Source organism: Ochotona curzoniae, unplaced genomic scaffold (assembly GCF_017591425.1).
Source record: "Ochotona curzoniae isolate NIBS_2020 unplaced genomic scaffold, NIBS_Ocur_1.0 scaffold_4701, whole genome shotgun sequence".
Taxonomy (NCBI): domain Eukaryota; kingdom Metazoa; phylum Chordata; class Mammalia; order Lagomorpha; family Ochotonidae; genus Ochotona; species Ochotona curzoniae.
Window position 1 is genome coordinate 77,974,563 of NW_024467122.1, and position 23,873 is coordinate 77,998,435.

General features: G+C 46.0%; 1 protein-coding gene across 1 annotated transcript in view; it reads right to left on the reverse strand.

Moving 5' to 3' along the window:
* Positions 1-23,873, reverse strand: part of ADAMTSL3 (ADAMTS like 3) — a 274,961-nt gene that overhangs the window by 205,847 nt on the left and 45,241 nt on the right. Inside the window, exons 4-5 of the mRNA XM_040968470.1 lie at positions 22,194-22,221; positions 10,921-10,997 (exon numbers count right to left, since the gene is read on the reverse strand). Coding sequence (XP_040824404.1) covers positions 10,921-10,997; positions 22,194-22,221 — 105 coding nt within the window. The remainder of the gene's footprint in view (positions 1-10,920; positions 10,998-22,193; positions 22,222-23,873) is intronic.

Consider the following 23,873-nt stretch of genomic DNA (forward strand, 5'->3'; position numbering starts at 1 on the left):
CTCTGTTACAACTCTCATCTCTCTTACACGTCCCCCCCATCACTGAATGTCTCTAGAACATGTACCATCCTTGTCCATAACACCAACCACCACATCACACTGAGTACATATCTCTCTCCCCAGTTATACCTCCAATATTCCCCATCTCCTACGTGCTGTATCCTATTCAACCCCCACCCCTGTGCCCAGTCCACCCCCTTACACTAATCCAACTCTGTCCCAGAGAGTCACTCTCACCATACTCAGTGCATACTGACTCCATACACTTGCTCTACATACAATGACACTGCCCTTGTCCCTATTCACTCACCCTATTATCACTTCATCACATCAGTCCAACAATCACACCACCTGTCCTACCTCTAAGTCCTCCACATCATTCATCTACTCCTTAATCTTCCCATACAACCAATACTCCTATGTCCCCCCCACCGAACTATCCCAACCCCCGCGTGCCTCCGCTACTCTTGCCGCACGCGCCCCGCCCAAAAAAAAACCAGTGTATATACCTATCCCTATTTCATCCAGCTCACACACGCCTCATCCCCTCACAACCAAAAAACAACTGCACCACACTCTCTCTATCTCGACTCACCCACTCCCATGTACCCATCATTCCACCCCTACCCATCACAAAATCCCCAACACTCTAGATCCCAACTCGTCTCCACTGTCCCACGCATGACAAAAACCCCCATCCAATGACACCTTGTCCACACCCTTACCTATCTAACCACCATTCCTCACTGAGTGCCTCGTCACCCTCTCTCCCATGCCACCCCCCACTCTCCCCCCCCTCACCACATCCCACCGCCACCCCCCGAGCTCCTCCCCATCCACGCATACTCATCACACCTTCGCCCTCCCTCCCTACTGTCTATCAATGCCTCGCCCCCCCAATCACCACCACCGCCACTGCACCTCACCACCTCTGATGATCAACCAAGCACATCATACATCCCCTCACGCGCTAAAACAATTCTTATACCCCTCATCCACCACTCCCAAATCACCACTCCTCCTACTGTGCCCATGTCCATCTCGCTTCGCCGCTTAAACTCCCGTACAACTGTCCCACTCCACAGAATCGCTCCAAACCCCCTACTCACTTCATCCTCCTCGCATCCCAGATAGCACAGAATTACCACCTCCACGACTGATCCCTCCTACCCAAGTCCTATTATACACCATACCCCGCCTCACTACTTTATAACCTACTCACGTTCAATACTCCCTCATACCATCGTCCAATCCACTAACATCCCCATGCAAATACACCCTTTCCCTGTCCTGTCCTACATCTACACTCCTCTGAGTTATCAGTCCTATCTCATTAACTCCTGTGTCTAACAAACACTCCCTCCACCCCCTTCACATCCAACTACATTTCACCAGTTTGATCACGAAACTCCCTCTTTCCCCCAACCACCCACTATCTACACACCATATTCCCACACTGCAAATACCACAACCAATCCTATATACACTATCAAACACCTACCCAATCACCCCACCACCCACATTTCGTGTCACCATGAACTCGTACTGTACCACATAGTCTACCATCTTACAAACAGAGTGATAAAGAGCACTTGTCCCCTCGCATTCCCATAGTATATTCCACTTGAAGTTCTACATCCATTGTGTCCAACATACATAAACATACACCACGTACAGAACACATCCAACCCACCTCCAACCCATATAGTCCACAACGCCCCCACAAATCAAGAAACCCTCCGACATAGAAGAAGACCCCACCTGCATCCTCCACCCGCCACAAAACTCTTTAACCTTTTAGACTGTTTTCCTCCCCTCTAAATATATCCTGTCATGCATCACTGTGTTCCCCGCCACCTCAAACTCCTCTGACATTCCCCTACCTATTGAAACTCACAGACCCCCCCCCCCATACTCCACTTCAAAAAGATAGAACACAGCGCTACAATCAACTCCGAGCGACCCCCATCATTCCCGTCAACTAATCCATAGAAGCACTAACATACACAACCCATCAACCCTTTCATGTGCCTCACACCAAAGTGTGCCAGCAGTAATCACCTAACGCTCTAATACAGGACAAGTCTATAGTCCCCCCATACTCTCAAGCCGACCTCGCATGCCCAGCTGTCCTATTACACTGTGTCTACATCACCTGTGTCATATAGCTCAGCTCGCAAGTCCGCACTGTAGCAATGAGAGACTCTACCCTCCAGCCCACGGCCAATCTAAGCCAGATGCACAGCCAGAAGTGCAATCGATTCAAAAACAAACGAACACCAGACACACGATTCAGACACTCCTAATTCTGAAAGATCAGCAAGACAACGGCCCATCACCACTGCTATCAACACTCGTAACTAGAGTCTAAGATCAGAACACTCACCCACCTGGTCCATACTAGTGCATACACTCCTAAAACACATGAACGCCTCTCTTCACTGCTGCCGTACCTGTCCTCCACAACGCGCAATCGTTCATCCCTCACTCTCTACAGCCCCCTTCCAATGTTTACATCGTGCGAAGCTCACCGCAGCAACGGCAATTTCCCTGGCAAAAGCGCACCGAAATCACGTAACGTTAAGACCCACGCATTTATTCATCCAACAAACTCAACATAAGGATATGCTCTTGCTCCTCCACAGCTGTGTCCACCTGGGCCACCGCCCCCTGCACTGCCTCACCATTTGAAACTCCGTAAGGAACCGAATTTGGGCCCCCAGAGCGCTAGTGCCTCAAGTCTACAGTCTTACACAACCGCATTCCCAGGTGCTTCATATGCACTTTAAAATTCCAGGGCGCCGCCGAAAAAAACGGATTTCTGCCAAACAACAGGATGCCTCAAAAGCGCAGAACTGAACACGGCTGACAACTGCAGCCTTGAAGTTAGGCACATCTGCACACATTAACTTCTACCAGCTGGTTTGAAACCACGCTGGTGGTGAATTAGAAGAACTAGAAAAGAAAAAAACAACTGTCAAAAGAAATGGGGAGAAAGATCCAAATTCAATCACAAATCATATAACTGGAATGAGGAACACAAAAGCAAAAGAAATTCCCATTTACACGGGAGAAATCAAAAGACGCCTCATCAACACTGCTCATCAAAAATAATTATTCAATGTGGTTTTAAGAATCATTAATAACAAGCATGAAATAATTGCAAATCACTAGAGGTAACAGGATAAAGAAAGCATCAAAGAAAAGAAAGTTTTAAATATAGATGGTAATCTACAGCACATATGTTGAACTTTCCCTGACAAATTTCTAACGAAAGGGCTGGTCTTCTGGTAGTAGCAAGCTAAGCTCTGTGCCACACAAGTCATAAGGGCGCTGGTTTGTGTCTCAGCACTCATTTGATTCCAGGTTCTGCCTGTGGCATTGGGAAGGCAGAGAGGATGGCTCAAGTGCTTGGGACTAACCACTGTGGGAGCGGGAGGAGACTCTCAGCTTTGGACAGTTCAGCTCCACCATTGTAGACGATTTTGGAAGTGAACCAACAGGAATCATTCTTTCTGTTTCTCTGTAATTCTATCAAACAAAAATAAATTTTAAAAAGCAAACACAAAATCTTAGAAAAGGCTCAACACGTTATGACATAATGAATACTGCCTATAATATGGGAACATTCATAGAGGCTAACAAAGCTAAAACTTCCAGTATTTGTCTTATTGAGAACGCAAGAGACACAGAAACATAGATTCATTGTCACAAAGGCGATGCCTACCTGGGGCCGAGAAGAAAGACAGAAAGCAAATTTCACCCATCCCTTTAAACTAAAGTGAGTGAGGTGGCAGCAATCACTGGCAAGCAAGAGCAGGAAGGTGGTAGTGAGGACAGGTGTTATTAAGATGCAGGAGAACCACAGTCTGTTGGCAGGGGCGGGGAAGCAGGTGCAACAGGCGGTTGACGAACAGTGTCTAATTGGAGAGGTGTTTCAAAAGGAATCGGAAACAATGGAGGTAGTACTAGATGTTTTCAAACAAAGGAACACTACCGCCATCAGACAGGAAAGATGTGTTAAACAGACAACGTGAATCCACCAACTGAGTTTTGTCCCCATGAAGGATGTAAAGCTGCAACAGACCAAAGCTGTGATTCTGCCAGAAGCAAGGGCGTTTCTCCACCACAGATAACACTGTGTAGGCAGGAAGGGCTACACTGATGCTAAAGCCCAATCCTTGGCATTTGGAGCTAGGAAATATGCAATTGTGTATGTACATGTTATATGTATATATGACACGATCAGGGTACTTCAAAAGGTTCATGGGCAATGGAATTCAGTATTAGTTTGGGTGCTGCATTTTTTTTAAAACTCAGGCCACGCAGGACCTTCAAACAGGTTGTTGGAAAGGGGTTGGCGTGTCATGGCATCGGCAGCACAAGCTATGCCTGCAAACCAGAATACCCTACTGGAGGGTTCATGCCTCCGCTGCTTCATTTCACCAGGCTCCTGCTGGTGGCTGAGTGACGGTGCAGGTGCTGGGCCCACGCCACCAAGTGAGAGACAGCCAGATGACAGCTTGGTTTGGCTTTGGCCGAGTCAACTTTGGCTATGCAGACTGTGTGGAGTGGACCAGGGTAAGAAGTTCTGTCTCTGTCATCTCTGTTTCTGGGGTGTAACACTTATTTGACTTTCAATAAATAATCCTCTAGAAGAAAGTTTGTGATTATCTTACAATGTATTATAAATGGGTACAATGATATTTTCCATTCATTATTATTTATAGCTGTTTACATTCCACTAAACTTTTGCTTTTTCCTGTTAGTCCTTACTCATAGCTAGCAAACAGGAAACTTTTCATGGTGCTGTAACTTACAATATACCATCCCAAAAGCGAAGACAATCGAGGGCGAAGGACGGGGAGACGCGGTGAGGGCGGGAAGGGTATATCATTATGCTGTTTAAACTGTAGTACGAACGAAACTGAAGAGTTAAAAAACACCTAATTATGAAAGTTTAAAAAACAAATAAATTTTAGACTTAAAAACTAAAATTTTAGAATTTAAACACATTATTAAAAAAAACTTTTTCACAAAAAAATCCCAATCTAATTATAAAATTAAATTTGAAATAAGAAAAGTTGTGGAAAATGCACACTATGAAAGAACACATTCTCTATTTTTGTGAACTTTCCAAAGAGGCTTATTTATTCAGATATTTCCTACTTCACTCTTCTAACTTTTTTTTTTAAAGATTTATTTTTATTATTTTTTATTGGAAGGCGGATATACAGAGAGGAAGACAGAGAGGAGATCCTTGTCCGATGATTCATCCCAAATGAGCACAACGGCGATCTATGCGATCGAAGCAGGAGCCTCTTCGGGGTCTCCCAAGGGGTGCAGGGTCCCAAAGCTTGGGCTGTCTGGACTGCTTTCCAGGCCACGGCAGGGAGGCTGGAAGGGATGCGGGGCTGCTGGGATTGAACCGGCGCCATATGGGATCCCGGGCGTGCAAGGAAGGACCTTAACACTTGCGCCACCGTGCGGGCCCACTCTTCTAACTTTTTAAGTGGAAGTTATGACCATGAGTTGAATTTTGGATACAAATTTTGGTATATTTTATTGTTATTTTGTATCTGCTTTATAACAGCAGTAAGTTACCACGTTTTTAGCTATGTTTAGGATTCTTACTCTAGAAATCAAATGTGCATTCGTGACTAAGGAAAAGTTCACGTGATTTAGTTACTGTTATGGGACAATTAAGAATATGAAAACATTGTAACTCCATTCTCAAATTCTAGATCGAGTTTCTTTTGTTAAAATATTCCAAGTAGTTAGCAGGGGACAAATTGCTTCCTCAGACACGGGCATTCCCTGGCATGGGCACTACTGCTGCATCCTGCTCCTCTCCATGCCCACCGGGAGCAGCAGGTGGTGGCACAAGCACCTGGGTACCTGCCTAATGTGGGAAACCCAGATTGAGTTCTAAGGTACTGGTTTCAGCTTGACCCAGCTCAGCTGTGCGGTCAGAGGAGTAAGCACTGCATGGAGTCTCTTTCTCCCTCCACTTTACAAGATACAAGCAAACATTAAAAAAAATATTTTACTTATTTTATTGCAAAGTAGTATACAGAGAGGAGGAGAGACGAGTGGAAGATCTTCATTGATGTTCACTCCCAGTGGCGCAATGGTCAATGCTGCGCCAATCTGAAGATAGGAGCCGGAGCTTCTATCAGGTTCCCAGCGGGTGCAGGGTCCCAAGGCTTTGGGCATCCTCGATGCTTTCCTAGGCACAGCAGGGAGTTGGGTGGGAAGTAGGGCAGCAAGATTAGAACTGGTGCCCTTATGGGATCTCACGCATGCAAGTGGCACTTCAGCTGCTAGGCTACTGCACGGGGCCAGATAAAATTTTTTAAACACACAAATATGTAAGCTTCACAAAGTTGATTGTGTTGTTTTAAACAGCTCTTCACTGAACTTCACTTTTTCCTGATGTTCTGTTCATCTTCATGCAGCATCTTCCCCTTTTCTGGAAGAACTTCCCGGAGCACTCTGTTAACACTAGCCACCAGTCAAGAATTCTGTTGAGTTCTGTTTTCTGAAAATGTCTTTATTTCATTTCGCTTTGGAAGGGTATCTGGCAGGGTGGGAAATTCTAGTGCAGTGGTGTTTTTCTTTCAGATGTAAACTTGTCATCGCATGCCTTATAACAGAAATTGGTAGTCTCTATTTTTCCAGCCCCCCTTTTTTTTTGTGCCTTTGAAATATTGGGGTTTTAAATTTTACTGTGATGTGTTTATTCCTGTTGATTCTGCTTCAAGTTTGCAGAATTTCTTGAACTTGGGGTTTGGTAGATTTGACAAACTTGGGGGTACATTTCAGTTCTTATTTCTTCAAAAACTGTTTCTTCCCTAGCCTCAGGGAAGAGAGACCACAAGAGTCCCTGGCTCCTGGCTTCAGCCTGGTCCAGCGTGAGGCCATTGAGCTTTTTGGGGAGTGAACCACAGATGGAAAATCATTCAGTCTCTCTCTTCTTCTGTCTCTCTCTTTCTATCTCTATGTGACTCTGCCTTTGAAATAATAAATATTTTTTAAAATAAAGCTTTTTTTTTTTCCCAAAATAAAGATTCTGGGCCAGGGGCATAGCCTAGTGGCAAAGGTCTTGTGGTCCAGGATCTATACGGGTGTGGTTTGTGTCCCAGCTGCTCCACTTCATCAGCTCCTGCCTGTGGCCTGGTAGGGAAAGCAGTCGAGGACGGCCTTGGAACCCTGCACCCACATGGGAGGACCTGGAGGAGATTCTGGTTCCTGGCTCTGGCTTTGGATCAGCGCAGCTCCAGCCATTGTGGCAGTTTGGGGAGTAAACCGCTGACGGAAGATCTTCTCTGTCTCTTTTCTCACTGTTATAGCTAACTTTCCAATAAAAATAAGTAATTTTTAAAAGATTGATTGTAATCACTTTTTGGAAAGTTGGTGATGACAGATTATGGTTGCATTTTGATTATTTTGTGTTTATTTGGTAAAAAGAACAGGAAAAGAGAAGAAAAGAAAGAAAAGAAGGAATAGAAGGAAAAGAAAAATACAAAGAATCACTCCAAATGTTCACTCTGGAAATTTAGTAGTATTTGAGATTCAAAGCCTGAGAACCCGGTTCTGCACCTGGCACACCACGGGTCCATTCTTCTCAGCTGGTCTGACACTGTCCAGGCACAGAAGTTTCTTTTGCATTTCCTCCTTGGTTCTTTTACACTCGCTCTCACTGTCTAATTTCTTTTTCATAATCATGCCTGTATCATAAAGAGTTTTATCCATCTTGACAAAGTTTTTAAATTTTGCTCATCTGACTCTTGTAGGCTGTTTGTCTCTCTAGATTTTGTAACAGTCAAAGCACCATGTGGGCAGGACTGTGTTACCTGAATTTTAAACTTTTTTTTCAAAGCTTATTTATGTTTATCTGAAGGCAGAATTGCATAGAGAGAAGCTGAGGACAGAGAGAGCACATCTTCTGTCTGCTGGTTTACTGCCCAAGTGGCCACAACAGCTGCAGCTGAGACAATCTGAAGCCAGGCGCTTCTGCCAGCATTTCCATGGGGGTGCAGGGTCCCAAGGCTTTGGACTGTCCTCGCTGCTTTTCAGGACCACAACAGGGAACTGGCTCAGAAGTGGAGCAGCTGGGACACAAGCTGGTGCCCCAATGATATACTGGTACAAGCAAGTAAAGGATTAACCTGTGGAGCCACAACGCCAGCTCTGAATTTTAAACTTCCTACCACATAAGGTTATCAGAAGAGTCTGGAGCTGCAGGACTCCTGGATATGCCTTGTGAGCCCGCTTCTCGTGCCATGCCATCAAGCAAAAGAGGAGACTGAGAATTTCAGTTTGCTAATTACAAAGTAGTTGAAACTTCAGGGACACCCTTGAAGAGGTTAATATTGTCCTTGCAATGGAGGGCAGAGGACGCAACACCCACACTGTAATCACATACAGGATGTGCAGGGATGAGGGGTCAGCGCACGCGCAGGCAAGCAGCGGTAAGATGCCACTCTGAAACCGCAGCTATCTGCAGAGGAAGGCTTCCTGGGGACAGAGGAGGGCCACAGGCCAAGGACAGACTCTGCGTGGGTTTGTCTGAGGAAGCTAACGGGGGTCAGATGTGACCTATAATGGGGAAGAGCTGTCCACGAGTTGGGGAAAGAGCAGCCTTTCCATGCAAAGCTGGCAAACAGCACCAATCCAAGAGACCAGAGACGCCACTCCCCGGGCATTGGAGAGGGCACAGACAGGGTTTCAGAAGGGAGATTCATACAAGCCGTCACCACAGGCAGGCAGCAGCCACTGCCAAACCACGGAAGCGCCGCGTCCGTCTACTCAACACAATTAAGGAAGCTCACGTGCAAGCTAGTTCCCTGCCCGGTGCACATCTTATCAGAAGCAGCTGTACCTTTGTAATAAGATCTTGTGATGTAATTCATTAATCAACATCACAAGAGGTGTCATAAGATGGATGGGCCAATGTCCCTTTCATCCTGTTATTGGTACTGCCCATAAATACAGAAGGTCATTCTCACCGTCCTTCCTTAGGGCCCTGGGATACAAGAATGAACTCACAAGGAAGTGACAGAGTCTCCACGTGCTGGGAGAGCACCCGGCGGCAGCATGACGGACTTGGGAAAGTTCACGAAAGAACACATCGTGAGATGGAAGGAGAACAGAGGGGAGGGGAGGGAACTTGGGGGAGGGGAGGGAGACCCAGCGCCAACTAACTGCATCAAAAAACAATAACAATAATTAAAAAAAAAAACCAATGATACTAAAAAAAAGCAGCAGCAGAGTCCAGTTAGGAAAGAGGAGACAGGGGCTGACATTGTGGCATAGCGGAGTAAATGCTATCTGCAATGCCTGCATCCGTGCTGGAGCAGCAGGGCAAACCCCGGCTGCGTCACTTTCTAATCCGTTCGCTTGTTCATGACCAGAAGCGGCAGCAGCGTCCTGCCCCCACCGCAAGGCGAAACCAGAATGACTCATTGATCAGCCTGACTTGCGCTGGGCCCAGTCCCAGCTGCTGCAGCCATGCAGGGAACGACCCGCTGGATCGAACAAACTTCTCTTTCTTCCGCCCTTCATCTTTTTGTTGCTCTGCTTTTACTAGAATTAATGTCCTTTCTTTTTTTTTTTCTAGAAGGTAAAAATTTTTGGTGGGATTTTAAACTGTCACATAAAGAATCATCTCAAATTTTCCCAGGAGACATGATAAATATAGGCTTACTGCAAATTCATTTTATAAATAATCTTACATTATATTAAATTTTAAAAAGATTTATTTATTTTTCATTGGAAAATCAGATATACAGAGTGAAAAGACAGACAAGAAGATCTTCTGTCCGATGATTCATCCCCCGAGTAACACAACGGTTCGGAGGGCGCTGGCCAATCCGCAGCCAGGCGCCTCTTCAGGTCTCCCACACGCGGTTCAGGATTCAAGGCCTGGGCATTCCCGAACTGCTTCCCAGACCAACAAGCAGTGAGCTGGATGGGAAGTGGGGCTGCTGGGATTAGAACCACCACCCATATGGGATCCTGGGTGCATTGAAAGTGAGGACTTCAGCCACTAGGCTACCACGCCTGGTCATTATATTCAATTTTATTTGATACAATTAATCTAGATAGGTCAACAGAATTTGCACTACCTTTTAAAAAGATTTATCTATTTATTTATTCAAAAAACAGAGTGACAAGAAATACACCAAGAGTGGTAGAGGATGGGGAGACAGAAATGTTTTCCATCCAATGGATCATTCTCCAAGTGGCCACGAAAATCAAGTCTGGGTCAGGCTGAAACCAGAAGCCAGGAACTCCACCCAGGTCTCCTGTATGCAGCAGGATCCAAGCATTGGGCTCATTGTCTTCTGCTTTCAGGTGCATCACAGTGAGTTGGAGCTAAAGGAGAGCATGCAGGGACTCCAACCATTGCTCCAACACAGGATGGAGTCATTTCAAGTCAAGGCTTAATCCGCTTTACCAAGACCCTGTTCTTGCATTGCCTCCTTATCATTAGAATTTTCCTAAGTGAATCAGTGGTAAGACCACAGTCACTCCAAGAAAGATCCAGCAGGCTTGACATCTGGCCTGCCACTTGACAATCCGTTCAGTGACTTTCTATGCCAGACTTCCCTCCTCCTCAAGTCAAGTTTCTGGTATCTTTCTCCCACGAGTGGCGACGAGATCAGTCACACCATGGAGAAGGGGACAATCATATATAAAGGTGGTAATTTGAGGTGATTACTGTTTAGACGTAGCAGTGTTAAGCCACTATCCCAGCACAGAGAGCTTCAAAATTTACCGATATGATGAACTTTTTTTAAATACATGCTTATTTTTTTTTTTAGAAATGACTCCATGAACTCTGTGAAGACCCTTGTCCACATGCCCTCCGGCCGATTTCCACGAGCAGGAGCCCAGGGCATGGGACACACTGACCTGCCTGTCAAACACCGTCGCAGGGAGTACCGAGCCCCTCCTCCGCAGGTCCGGGAGCAGTCACTCCAGACGCCCCACATTACCCCGAAGCCCACAAATACTACAACCGATATCTCGATAAAAGGTCTAAATATGAAACACCCCCAAAGCTACTGGAACCGATATGAGGCCATCAGAGATGAGAATATTTCCGTATGTGACAAAGACTTATAGCCCACTAAAGATAGTGCCAAGATAAAGTACCATCCAGTGTCACAGCCCAACCCACGACGAGCTGAAAACACAGCACTGAGATAACACGACAATCAGCTTCCCCATCCGAATATATAGACGCAGTCATTTTTGATTTGGTCACTCTTATAACGCCGCTGTGGAAGATGCATCATCCCACCCCCTCCCTCCCCCCTCTGCATGTCACACGCAAACCTTCACCGCAACCTCACATCACCACCAATAAACCACAGAGCCAGGTGCCCCAGCTATCCAATGTTTGCGAACCCACCAGCACACCAATAATAGCTAGTCCCATATCTTGTAATTACAGAACATAAGAGAAAATCCCCCTATTGTTTTTAATGATCACACATGTCACACACTTACACACCCCCTAACAACAACCACAACAACGACAAAAAAACCTAAAATAATCTAACAAATATCATATTTATACAAAACCCTCAATCAAATCCCCCATTCACCTTCTTTCCACAATCACCCACCACATTTGAATAAATCCATCCCGAACCTAACCCCTTCCCCCACCCACCCCACACACCCCCTAAGACCCTTATACCATCCACAACCCATCCCCATCTCCCACCCCCCTCACCCCTCCACCCATTAACACACCATATCACCCCGTCCTCCCCCAACTCCAAATTCCATCCATTACCCCAACACACCCTTCCCCCCCCTCCAAATCACCCCCCCCCCCTTCATATCCTTCACCCACATCCCCATCACCCACACCACCACTACACTCCATATCCCTCCCATTCCCCCATCAATCCAAAACCCTCCCTTCCTCCCACCCCCCATCACCACACCCACCATCCCCCCTCTCAAACCCCCAATCCTTACCACCCCCACCATAACCCCTCCCCACCCACAACAACACAAAACCTTCCCCTCCACTCACCACACCCACCACATCCCCCCCCCTCCTCACCCCCCCAACCACCATCTAAAACCCCCACCCCCTACTTCCTCACCCCCCTCCTCACACCCTCACCCCCCCTTTACTAACCCCTCATCAATATACCCCCCCATCCACTTTCACAACACTACCTACCTCTCTACCATCATATATCACACCCCCCCCCCCCCTCCTCCCCTCCCCCCACACTCCCCTCCCTCCTACACCCCCACTCCCACACCCCCCCCATCTACTAGTCTCCTCCACCTCCACCCACAAATTACCTCTCTGTATCACTCCTACTATCCCGTTGTCCTCCACTCCGTCCTACACCATCCCTACCGTCCTATATCCCCCAACTACTATCCATACACCACACACCCACCCCTCCCCCTCCTACCTCCCCCCTCAACTCTACATACTACCTACTACCTGTCCCCCACTCACTCCCCCCCCCCCACCCACACTACCCTATCCACCTACCCACCGTGGTTCCCATCATGAACTACTGTTCCATCCTCAAATATCTGTGAACCATATATTACCCTCCTGTGATCCCATCCCTCTTCCCCTCCCCACACCCCTGTACCACCCCCTCCTCCATCACTCATCTACCCCTCCGCCACACACCATCTCCCCCCCCCGAAACCCCCCCCCCCCCCACTCACAGATCTCCAACTAACCACCTACACTACAAACACAACCCCACACAATCAAACCCCGACACCCACACCTCAACCACTCACACCCCCCCCAACGCACCTTAAGCCCACAAACCATCCTCTCGCATACACTAACATCCATCCCACTCTCACTACACCACTCACACACACCCCCCTAACCATCCCTCCCTCCCCTCCCCACCCCCACGCGCGCACACTCGCTCTTCACTCTCCTTTACCCCCCCGCCCCCGCCCCTCCCCCCCCCCCCCCCCCCCCCCCACTACCATCCCCTTTCCACCCCCTCTTCCGGCCTTTTCAACCTCCTTCCCATCCCCCCACCCATCCCCACCCTCATCCTCGTACTCCTCAGATTCCAATTAGTCCTTCCCCCCACAACCTCTGTTTCTCACTATCTCAGTTCCCTTCTCTGCCTCCTCCGTCCTCACAGATGTGCAGTGAGTTCATCTCCACGCCGCGTGTCGCCCCCACGCAGATATACTGACCAACCTGTATCTCCCTATGCGCCATCAGTCATTGTCTGTGACTAACAGTCTGCTCCATACGAATCACTCCTATTACTCAATAGATATATCTCCATCCCAACCACTAATGTAAATCCACTCTTTCCACCTCACACCTGTCCTCCAATACTCTGTAACCACTGTTACCAGAAAAGACCCATCTCACAAACAATCTCTCACAGATCCGCATCTATAGTCATCATCCAGATTACAACATCTATCACATCATATACTCCTCCCACTCATCCACTAACAAGCCCCCATACACTACACTCTATCATCAATCGTGGTCCCTAGCGACCTACAGACATAACCACAGACTAATCGCAGAGCAGAACGCCACATCCCAACCCCAAGCGTCACCAATACCACAAAACCCCACCAGTCAAACCACCCTCTAAGAGAGTATCACTCTCTCTCTGCAATCAAAATTAACCCCCATAAACCTACATGATATACAAACTTCTTTCCCCCCCAAAGTACCATCAAACACATCCATCCTAGACCTCCCGCATACGTTAGCACTCGCTCAATAATTCCTCATCATACCAATACTCTACCCAGTCTCAACTGCCAGAGCTCGATTATCGCATACCACGCTGTGCTCAGAGATCGCACTCCCCCCCCCGAAATACCCCAAACCCCCTCCGCACTACCCGGTGCCTCCATCAAACACACGCATCCCACTTAGCCAATACATCACGCAAGACCTCATATCCTCATCCACTACACATGGACACCACCACCCAGACACAACTCCACACCAGTCCACCCCATACCCTCCACCCAGCCCCATGATCTGCACATATCGAACCCGAGTCCTCCCACGCGCCCGAGCAAATGACTCACTACTCCTGTCATCACAAGTTGCATATGAGGTCCCCCTCCGTACCACTGCTATTACAACCTGCCACTCCTACCAACGCTCGATCACCCATGCATCCCAATCCAGAACAGTGCACGCCAACCACCCAGACCAAGAACTTCATACACCGTGTCCCTACCCCCCCCACACAGACGTCCTGTCCTCTCCCCACCTCCGCACGCGCTCGCCGAACATCAAGCATCACAACCACTCCCTCACCTACTCCTACTACAAGAGGCACCACTCCCACACAAAGCCACATCACCCCCACCCCCACCACGTTCCAAACCAGCCGCCCCCCTCCGTCGCACCCGCCTCCAGGTTAAAATCCTTTCCTAACCCACACCTTGGATAACCCCAAAGTCCCCGATCCCTATCAATACCATCATAACCAATAACCAACTCTCACCAGCCTCTTTCCTTTCTTGTCACCAATCCAATTCCCCATCCTCATATCTTCTGACCACTCATGTGACCACCGGCACCCTCCCACGCACATTGTCAACCTAGTCAGACTCTCGTACTAATTACATGTTCTGTATTTAGAGTAGATGTATAGTTCTTCCAATTCAGCCTACCCACCCCCACCCCCCTCCAAGCTCTCCGTACATAAACGACCCACCTCTCCACCATACCCTCTGTCTGATAAACACCTCCTTCCATCAAATAGAACTCACGAAACTCCCTATATCTGTCCCTCAGCCCCCCTTGATCCTCTCTCACCCTGCTGTACAGCCAACTCCCCCTCCCGCACAATAGATCCCATCTCACCGAACTACTGTGTCTTGTGTCCGTATGTGGTTCTCTGTTATATGTCTGTGTCTCCCGAGTGTGTTGTGTGTGTGTTGTCACGTCCCAGTCCGTCCGTGACCCTCTCCCCGCAGCTCGTGTGTACCATCATCACCTGTCCTAACCCCTCCTTACACCCTGACAGAGCCTCCCACGCACCCTACCCTCTCCTGAGTCATAACACAACACCAACATCACAGTCATCCTCTCATCAATCTTCCTCCAACTTCACACCACCGCGCTCCACCCACCCAAAACAAACACCATGACCCACATCCCTCCCCACTAGACCATGTGCCTAATATACCACTCAACTAATCATAACAGCATACGCTCCCTTGCAAGAACTACTCCACAACTCAATAACATGACACACAATATCTCTATCCCATCATCACCCCTATGTGTAGAGCACCCTGTGACTGACATATAGTTCATATGAAGAGTGTGAAGAATATATATACCCCTATGCACCTCAACTCCCTCCCTCTACTCCTCGCCCATACAATCCCACCATCCCATATACACTCTATGCTCCGATGTTCCCCCATGATATCCTCCCACCCTATCTCGCCATAAATCGTCCTTCAGCCCCCTCTCGTAGCACTGCACCCTACTATCCGTGCAAGACCACCCATCTTAATACTCCCACACCCACATCTACCTCAACTCTGTCACCGTAACACCTATCACGTTAATAACTAATTCCCACCATACGCCCCACCTCCGTAGTTTTCTACCCTCTCGCATTCTATATGTCCCATGAATCCATGATCGAACTCACACCCTCACCCCATCACCACAATGTTAGTCACACCTCAGAACTATCCCCGCTACCTGTGTGTGTCTCTCCACTCTGTCACGACCCACTCCATGTGACTACTCTGTATCTTTGTGTCTATATCACTCACCCCTACACAGTGACAAACATCCCATACTCGTATATATATGTATTCCTCCTCTATTCACACCTCCGATGACTAGTCCTCTACATCTCAAGGACAGGCATAACAGCAAAATGCCGATGCTGCTGCACAGGATGCTAGTGTGTCCCCTCACAACACGCATAACGACCCCCCCACGCAACACCTAGAGACCCTAGTTGTCGCCGCTCCTCTCTCCTCACCCCACCATAAGAGCTCACGTATTGTAATAAGTTGTTCTTTATATTCTATTAGCCAACCTCACCCTCACCATAAAGACGCCCTCCGATGTCCAGCCCGCCGAAATCCCGCACCATTCGATCTTTTCCTACGAGCAGGTCCTGTCCCACTTGCCCGATCCCACCAGGTATATGAAAGTAAATCTGTTCTACTGACGCCACACACTCATTCCTCCCCTGATCCCCATCCTTGAACAGGGGCGGTTCCTGATAGAAGACGAAGCTCATGTCGGACTCCAGAATACGCCCTCGCGCCGCCCATCCATCCACGTGCTACACCCCAGCTACCTGGTAAACCCTGACAATACGCACCAACTAGCTGATGAGCGACTCCTATCACCATCCACTTCGCCACGATCACTCCTTCTCACCCTATCGCCCCTCATCATGATGTGATCTAAGTAATAGTTCCCATCTTCGCCTCCTTCAATACACCCTAGAAATGTACACTAGACTTCAAAACGAAGCAACCTAAGAAGAAATTCATATACACTCTCCCTTGCTATGTTCTCATTGTTACTACGCCTACGTAAGATAAGCTAAGTGAACATATAACCTAAAGTCCACACAGAAATATGCACAGGATTCCTCAACTTCGCTACACATTAGTCTAACCAGGCCAATTCATAGCTGCCCCCGTTAGAGAAAAAGCAGAAACACCATCTACATCGAAAATAAATCATAGAATCTATGAACTGCTTAAACGACTCATTAGCATCGCATCATCTCGTGAGAGTCCCTTTGCATCACATGCCCGGATACATATAATGTCAAAACTCACTCTACTCACACCACCACAGACAGTGTCATGTGTAGATCGATCTTCAACTCAATCTCTACAACTAACCCAACTTGATGACGCATAACTACGTAAGACACCCGCCAGAAAACCTACAGTAACGATAAATCTCAATAAGGCCTCAGAATACCCCCCCAATCCATACAACATCACCCCCCCTACCTAGAGAATATAACTTCATAACACAATCCTTGTGCTACGTAGTTTACTATAAATCAAACAACAATCTCGTCAGATTCACTAAACATTACTGCCCCCAACACTCATATAAGCGGAGTCGAAATAGCCCAAGACCCCCCCCCGGTACACCAACAGAAATGGCACAAATCTCCTCGCCCACTCAGTTCCATGCGGCTAGAAGCACATTAATAGCATTAGAATGTTCATAATACTTAGAGCAATTTAGATTCAATGTCCTCCCAATCAATATGCCAAGAACATTCTTCTCAGTTCTAAAAAAAAAAAATGATCCTAGAATTTATATGGCTATAGCAGACTCCCTCCCTCCCCCAAACATAATTAGATGTTGTCAATCATGATCAGTGAAAACAAAGCCGGAGGCATCACAATAACAGATCTCAAGACCTACTGCCAGGCCTGGCACAAAAACAGATTTGTGGACCAAAGGAACAAATCAGAAACCCCAGAAATTAATCCATATATCTATAAACAATAATTTTTGATAAATGAGCTAAAATCGCTCCCTAGAGAAAGGACAGTCTCTTCAACAAACAGTGTTGGGAAAACTGAATCTAAATGCAGAAGCCTGAAACAATCCTACCTCTTAATCCTATACAAAAACCAATTCACCTATCATATGACCAACTCCAAGTGAACCAAGGATATTATCAAGGATCTAAATACCTCAAATCACTAAAAGGGAAACACATAAGATATCTGCATGGGAAAAAAAAAAACATCTTAGAAAAGAATCCAGATGCACAGGCAACAAGCAGAAGTGGGTCAGTGGCATTCCATCAGATGAAGTCAACCATCCACAAAGTGAGGAGACAACCAACAGAATGGGGGAAATACTAGCAAACTGTGCCATCTGAAAAAGGATTAATATCGACAACCTAAGAACCTCAAGAAATTCAACATTCAGTTAAGAAATGAGGAAAGGCAGTGCTAGACGTTTTCCAAAGAAGAGAATACAAATGGCCAAGCAGCCATCAGGAAAACACAAGTAGGAACAACAATGAGATCTCACCTCATCCCAAATACAACATGTATCTGTTAACTGTTAAAACACGATCACAACACATGCTGGCAAGGATATAGAGGAAAAGGTACCCGACCACACTGTCCGTAGAAATATAAACTGGCACACCACCACCACAGAAAACAGTATACAGAGTCCTCAGAACATTAAAAACAGATCTGCCATACAACCCAGCCATCCCCACCACTAAGAAATTATCCTGGGAAAATGAACTCAGTATATAAAAGTTATCTTTATCCTGTGATCAAAGCAGATCAGTTCACAATTGCTAAGACAGTGAACCAACCTAGAGGTCCACCAACTAATGACTTGGATAAAGAAAATGTGGTATATTTACACTATGGAATATCAGTCAGGCATAAAAAGAGTAAGGTCTTGTCTTCTGGAAAAAAAAAGGATGCAATTGGAACTAGTTGGATTTGGCTTATTAGTAAAATGATGAGTTTCATATGTTTTCTCTGATTTGTGGTAGCTAACATATAGAATGCAAAATAAACCCTGAATGCATAAGACTAAGTAACATCTTATGATTTGATTATCATTTGTAGTCCTTGTATATATTATTGTGAAACTTTGGTCTTTATACTTTTGACTTCCTGGATTCAGTGGAGTAGTAAGCATATTTATAAAGTAAATGAAAATATGCTGTGGCAAAAAGAAAGATGAGAAATGAAGGAGGAGGAGGGATGGTGGGAACAATGGACAATCAAAAAAATATATATATATATATACACACACACAAGCAAGCAAACAAACAAACCCAAATTCTCTTGACATACAGCAAAGTTCAAGTCAGACAGAATTTGGTCAGTAAGTTCTAGGATGGAGAACAGCAGGTTTGTGAAGGAAATCAAAAGATCAATAAACTGCAGCCCGTAGAAGGAACAGTCAAAAATGAAATGAAGAAACAATGACTAAATGGAAAGAGATTTTTTTTCCCCAGTAATTTCCAGGCAGGTCTCGCCGGTCAACAGGTCTGATGGCCCTTTGCCAAGTCTCCTTCTTATAACACAGTAAGCAGCCCTACTGGAGGAAACTTCTCAGTAACAGTCAGGTGAAAGGGAAGGACAAATATCTGGTGACTGATCAAATCTGTCATCAGCAATAGGGGCTAATTAAACCCATACTATTTACTGTTCTAATTAGACCCCTGCTCAGTTCAATTTTCTACCCTAAATGTCTCGTACTATAACTGTCTTCTGTCACTACCATAATATAAAATATAAAGTTTTAATTCATAAAAAATACAATGAACAGTTTAATACATGCATCTGGACTTTCAGGTTGGGTAAGTACAAATCATTTAGGTAAATGTTTAAAATATACACAGCTGAATCTGATTTTTCATTCTGTCATTCGATATACTGATGGGTTGAATGTGCAAAGTCGAAAAACATCATCATATATATTATAAAACCATAGTTGAGAGTTCTCTACAATATTGCTTTAATTTGTTTTTATTCCTACTATCCCATCTGTTTAGTTTGTAGTTAGAATCAGGTTTCTTTCCATAACTTCTCCACCTTTACTTACTAAAGGAAAAAAAAAAGATTCAAAACTCGGCATGTTATAAAAATGCAAGCGTCAGGCTTCCGTGCTTGGATCAGCATCTCCACAAGGGATCCTCCAGTCTTTCTCCTCTCCTTGGCCAGGAAGATGTTAGCATTTGTTTTGAAATCCTGATGCTGTATCCTCTCAGCCAGCCCTCCAACCCTTTTCATGTGCACGCTTTTCTCCAAAGAACAGCTATGAGATCCCTGATGTCTATCTATCCAGTTCTCATCTCTGGCCTTCGACTCTCGCAGCCTGATGACAGCACAAACACTCACAATGACTCTGCCGAAACAGAATGAAGTGCCTGCAGGGCCATTTCTGAAAATACATGTGTGCATCCTCTTCCTGCTTGCAAAACATTGCTCTGCTTCCTGACACTTCCATCCCTCTACAGCAATAGCGAGTCAAGTTGCCCGCTCTTCTATAGAAGAGATTCTCTCCTGCTTTTTCGAAGTCTCCAAGAAGTGGCTGACATTTCCAGTGTTTCCTAGTCTCCTACCTCCTCCATAACAATGCCTTTTTTGCACACATTCAAAGTGTGTGCTTTAAAATTTTTTGAGAGAAATTGGCGGAGGGCAGGTAGAGGGCTCCCACTCAACTGTTTGCACTCAAAATGTCCATGTCTGGGGCTGGGAGGGGGCCCAAGGCTAGGAACCAGAACTCAGCTCATGTCTCTGGCTGGTTGGCAAGACCCCAAGCACTTGAGCCATCACCACTTCTTTCCAGCATCTGTGTTTGGAGGAAGCTAGAGCCAGCAGCTAGAATTCAACCCCAGGCAATCCTACATAGGATGCAGGTACCTTTTTTTTTTATCAGCATCCTAACTACTAGGCCACACGCCTGCTCCAGTTTGCATGTGTTTAAAATGGAGTATGCATGATACGGCATTCTACCTGAGAACAACACAGGTACCATATCATCCCTGTGACCATGGGAAACCTGAGCTACTGCCCCTCTTTTTCTGCACGTCTCCCTGCACCTTATCGTCCTTCCTTCCTTTCTCAGCCACAGCTTTTATTGGAACACATTATGAGTTAGCATCACAGTATTCTTGAAAGCTATTTGACTCAGGGTGAGTTACTTAACCTTTCTAAAACTCAACTACAGAACAGAGATGACAAACCATATCCAAGTGGGGTTTCACTATAAATTAAATCACACACCGTCTCAATATACATATCTGGTGAAGGTCTCAGTGTGAAGCAATCATTGTTCTTCAAAATGCTTTTTTCAAGACACGAAAGGCAGAGCCAGTTAGCTCCCATTTAAACTCAGCATTAGTCATCACTGGTTTTCTACTGTTGGTTTTGGCTCAGGGTACCTGCCTGCTGAGATCTGTCTAAACCCTGATCCTGTCATCCCATCTGTGAGCCATTTTGCAGCCACTGATAAACACACTGGATGAAGTTCCTTAATCTTGCAAAATGCCACCGATGCATAGTTCTACTTTTCTAAAGCATTAGCCCGTAATATCAAGCAAGCAACCAATTAGTCCAACTCATCTGTGAACATAGCTTCATGTTACACTACAAATATGGATTAAGACCATTCACCTTCAAAAATGCCAGGAGGCAGGAAAAATCATGGGGAGGGAAAGAAATAAGGTTAGGAGGTTGTGGATTTGGCAGAGTGGCGTTGATATTCATGGGCTGCATTGAGATGCAATTGAGCCTCCTATGGGAACAGAGATAGGCAGCTCTACACTGGCCTGCCCCAACCCTTGAATGGGTGACAATAAACTACACCTGATTGGTCCCAGCTCCATTTTGTATCTATGAGATGGACACAACCATTCCCAATTCCCCTACTTTTCAAACCTCTTTAACCAGCATTTGGTTAGGATATAAATCCCATATTATGGCGACTTTATACAGTTGCTCTCTGAATCCATTTCAAGACCGAGTCAACCAAACTCATACCTCCTTGTGACCCTGCCAACACAGAGGGAGAGACATGGAGAGCTTTGCCTGCAGTGAAATGGCTCCTTTTTTTCCCCCAAAGGAGTGACCATTGCCTGCCAGGACTTCCCCTACATTCTCTCACCAAGCTCAGGAGATGGGTGTAACCATTCTGCCTTTGATAGGTGAAGAGCTTTTGCAGCTTCCAGAACCATGTGTGTTCACAGGCAATCAGGGCAGGAAGCAGAACAGGGGCTGGGCAGAACTCCCTTCTGTTTTACCCTAGACAACTGTGTTTTCTCCAGCAATGCTGTGCTTCCCTTCCCAACCAGGAATCCAGTCAAGTACAGCAGCACAGCTATCATCACTCACAGTGAGCATTTGGCGTCTTGGATCACACACATCTGCTGCTATGATCCATTTGACCACAACATTCTTCCCATATCTCAATGAACTGCTTCACTCCCACCGCCCCCTCTATATTACAGGCACAGCCACATTTCTGTTTTTCAAATGTATTTCATTTTATCTAGGTTACTTCATAAGGGATATCCATTCCAGTTCAGCGTTCGTGGATTCAAAATGCATTTTCCGTGGCTGTTGTGCTGGCTCAGCAAACTAATCCTCCACCTACACATCTCATATGGGCACTGGTTCGTGTCCTGGCTGCTCCACTTCCCATCCAGCTCTCTGCTTACAGTCTGAGAAATCAGCAGAGGATGGCCCAAGTCCTTGGACCAGTGTACCCATGTAGGAGGCTGGGAAGAAACTCTTGGCTTCTGATCAGCTTGTCTCCAGCCATTGTGGCCATTTGGGGAGTGAATATCTTTCCTTCTCCTCTCTGTAAATCTGCCTTACAAGTAATAATAAATAAATCTTCAAAATGTGTTTGCTCCTCTTCTCACACAGACAAAAGACTTGCTAAATCCAAGGCTTAGGGCTCCATGCCCTGGGAGGACAAGAGTGGCTCCAATCCAGCCCTAAAGGAGCTCACAAGCCAGGGAGCAGCAGATGAAAAAGATAGAGAAACACAGCGAAGCAGTGCCACCCTTTAATTGAGTAATTAATTAACTAATTATTTTTTTGGAAATATGGAGTGACAGAGAGAAAGGGAACCATAGAATCAGAGAAACATATGTTTCCTCCACCAGTTCTCTCCCCACAACATTTGCAACACCCAGGGCTGGGTGGGCCAAGCCAAAGCCAGGAGCCAGGATTCCATTGTCTCCCATGAAGGAGGCAGGAACCCAAGAACGTGAGCCAACTTCGGCTGCCTTCCTGGTGCACGAGCAGGAAGCTGGACCGCAAACAGGAGAGATCAATCCCAGGCATTCCAGGATGTGAGCATCCCAAGTGGGACTTAACCCAGGAGTCACAACACCTGCCCCAGGTGTCAACTTGTAATTGTCAAGAGCAGTAGATACAAAGGACACAGAGTGAGGACACCTTGGGGTCAAGCAACTCAAGTCCTTGTGAGGACAGCTGGCACAGAGAACACCCCAGATCTCGGGACCACAGACAGAACCCCACGTCATATCACCTGCTCCCACTGGAATGGCTGTTTTGAGCTCATCTCTGTTTTCCCATGTGGTGAAATTATACAAACACAATTTTCACTATCTTCTTTCTTGCTTACCTCTATTTGCTAATATTGCATGCCAAACATATAGACTGTATATTGTAAAACTAACCCAAGAAAAGTCTTTGTGTCTTAAAAAGAAAACAAGACAGGGAAACCTAGGAAAACGTATCTCAAGAAGCAAGACTGCATTTGTATTGCTTGGTTCAAACTAGCAGAGTTAAAGATCGCTCAGGAAATTGTGTTTTCCTAAGTAAAGCTGTAGTTAGGGAATTTTTTTTGGATGAATAACTGAAAAAAGAAAAAAAAGAGAAAAAAGCTATGGTTTACTCATTATATAACAAGACTAGTTAAAGCCACAAATACAGTGGGAGTAAGCATGCTGTCAATCTCATAAAGTCTTGAGCATTATTTGCCTTTCTTGGAACACTACGCATAAATCAACTCATAAAAGTTCTCCTGACAAGTTCTTAAATCCATGACTTATAATGAATGGCACAGTTCTACCAGTGTTGCTAAAATGTTAGTAATGAAACACAGATTTCACCTACAAGGTCACTTATTGGAAATGCCATATTAACAGCTTCATATTAAAAATAACCCAAAAGAAAATGAGTTCCACTGGGACATTACTTCCCAGACATCAAATAAATGTTCATTCCAGTGTGACCACAAAGGTTATTTAAGGAGATCTCCAACAACTCAGATTCCATGAATAGTAAATACATTCTTTCAGGTTAATACCACCTTAAGGTCTTTAACAGCA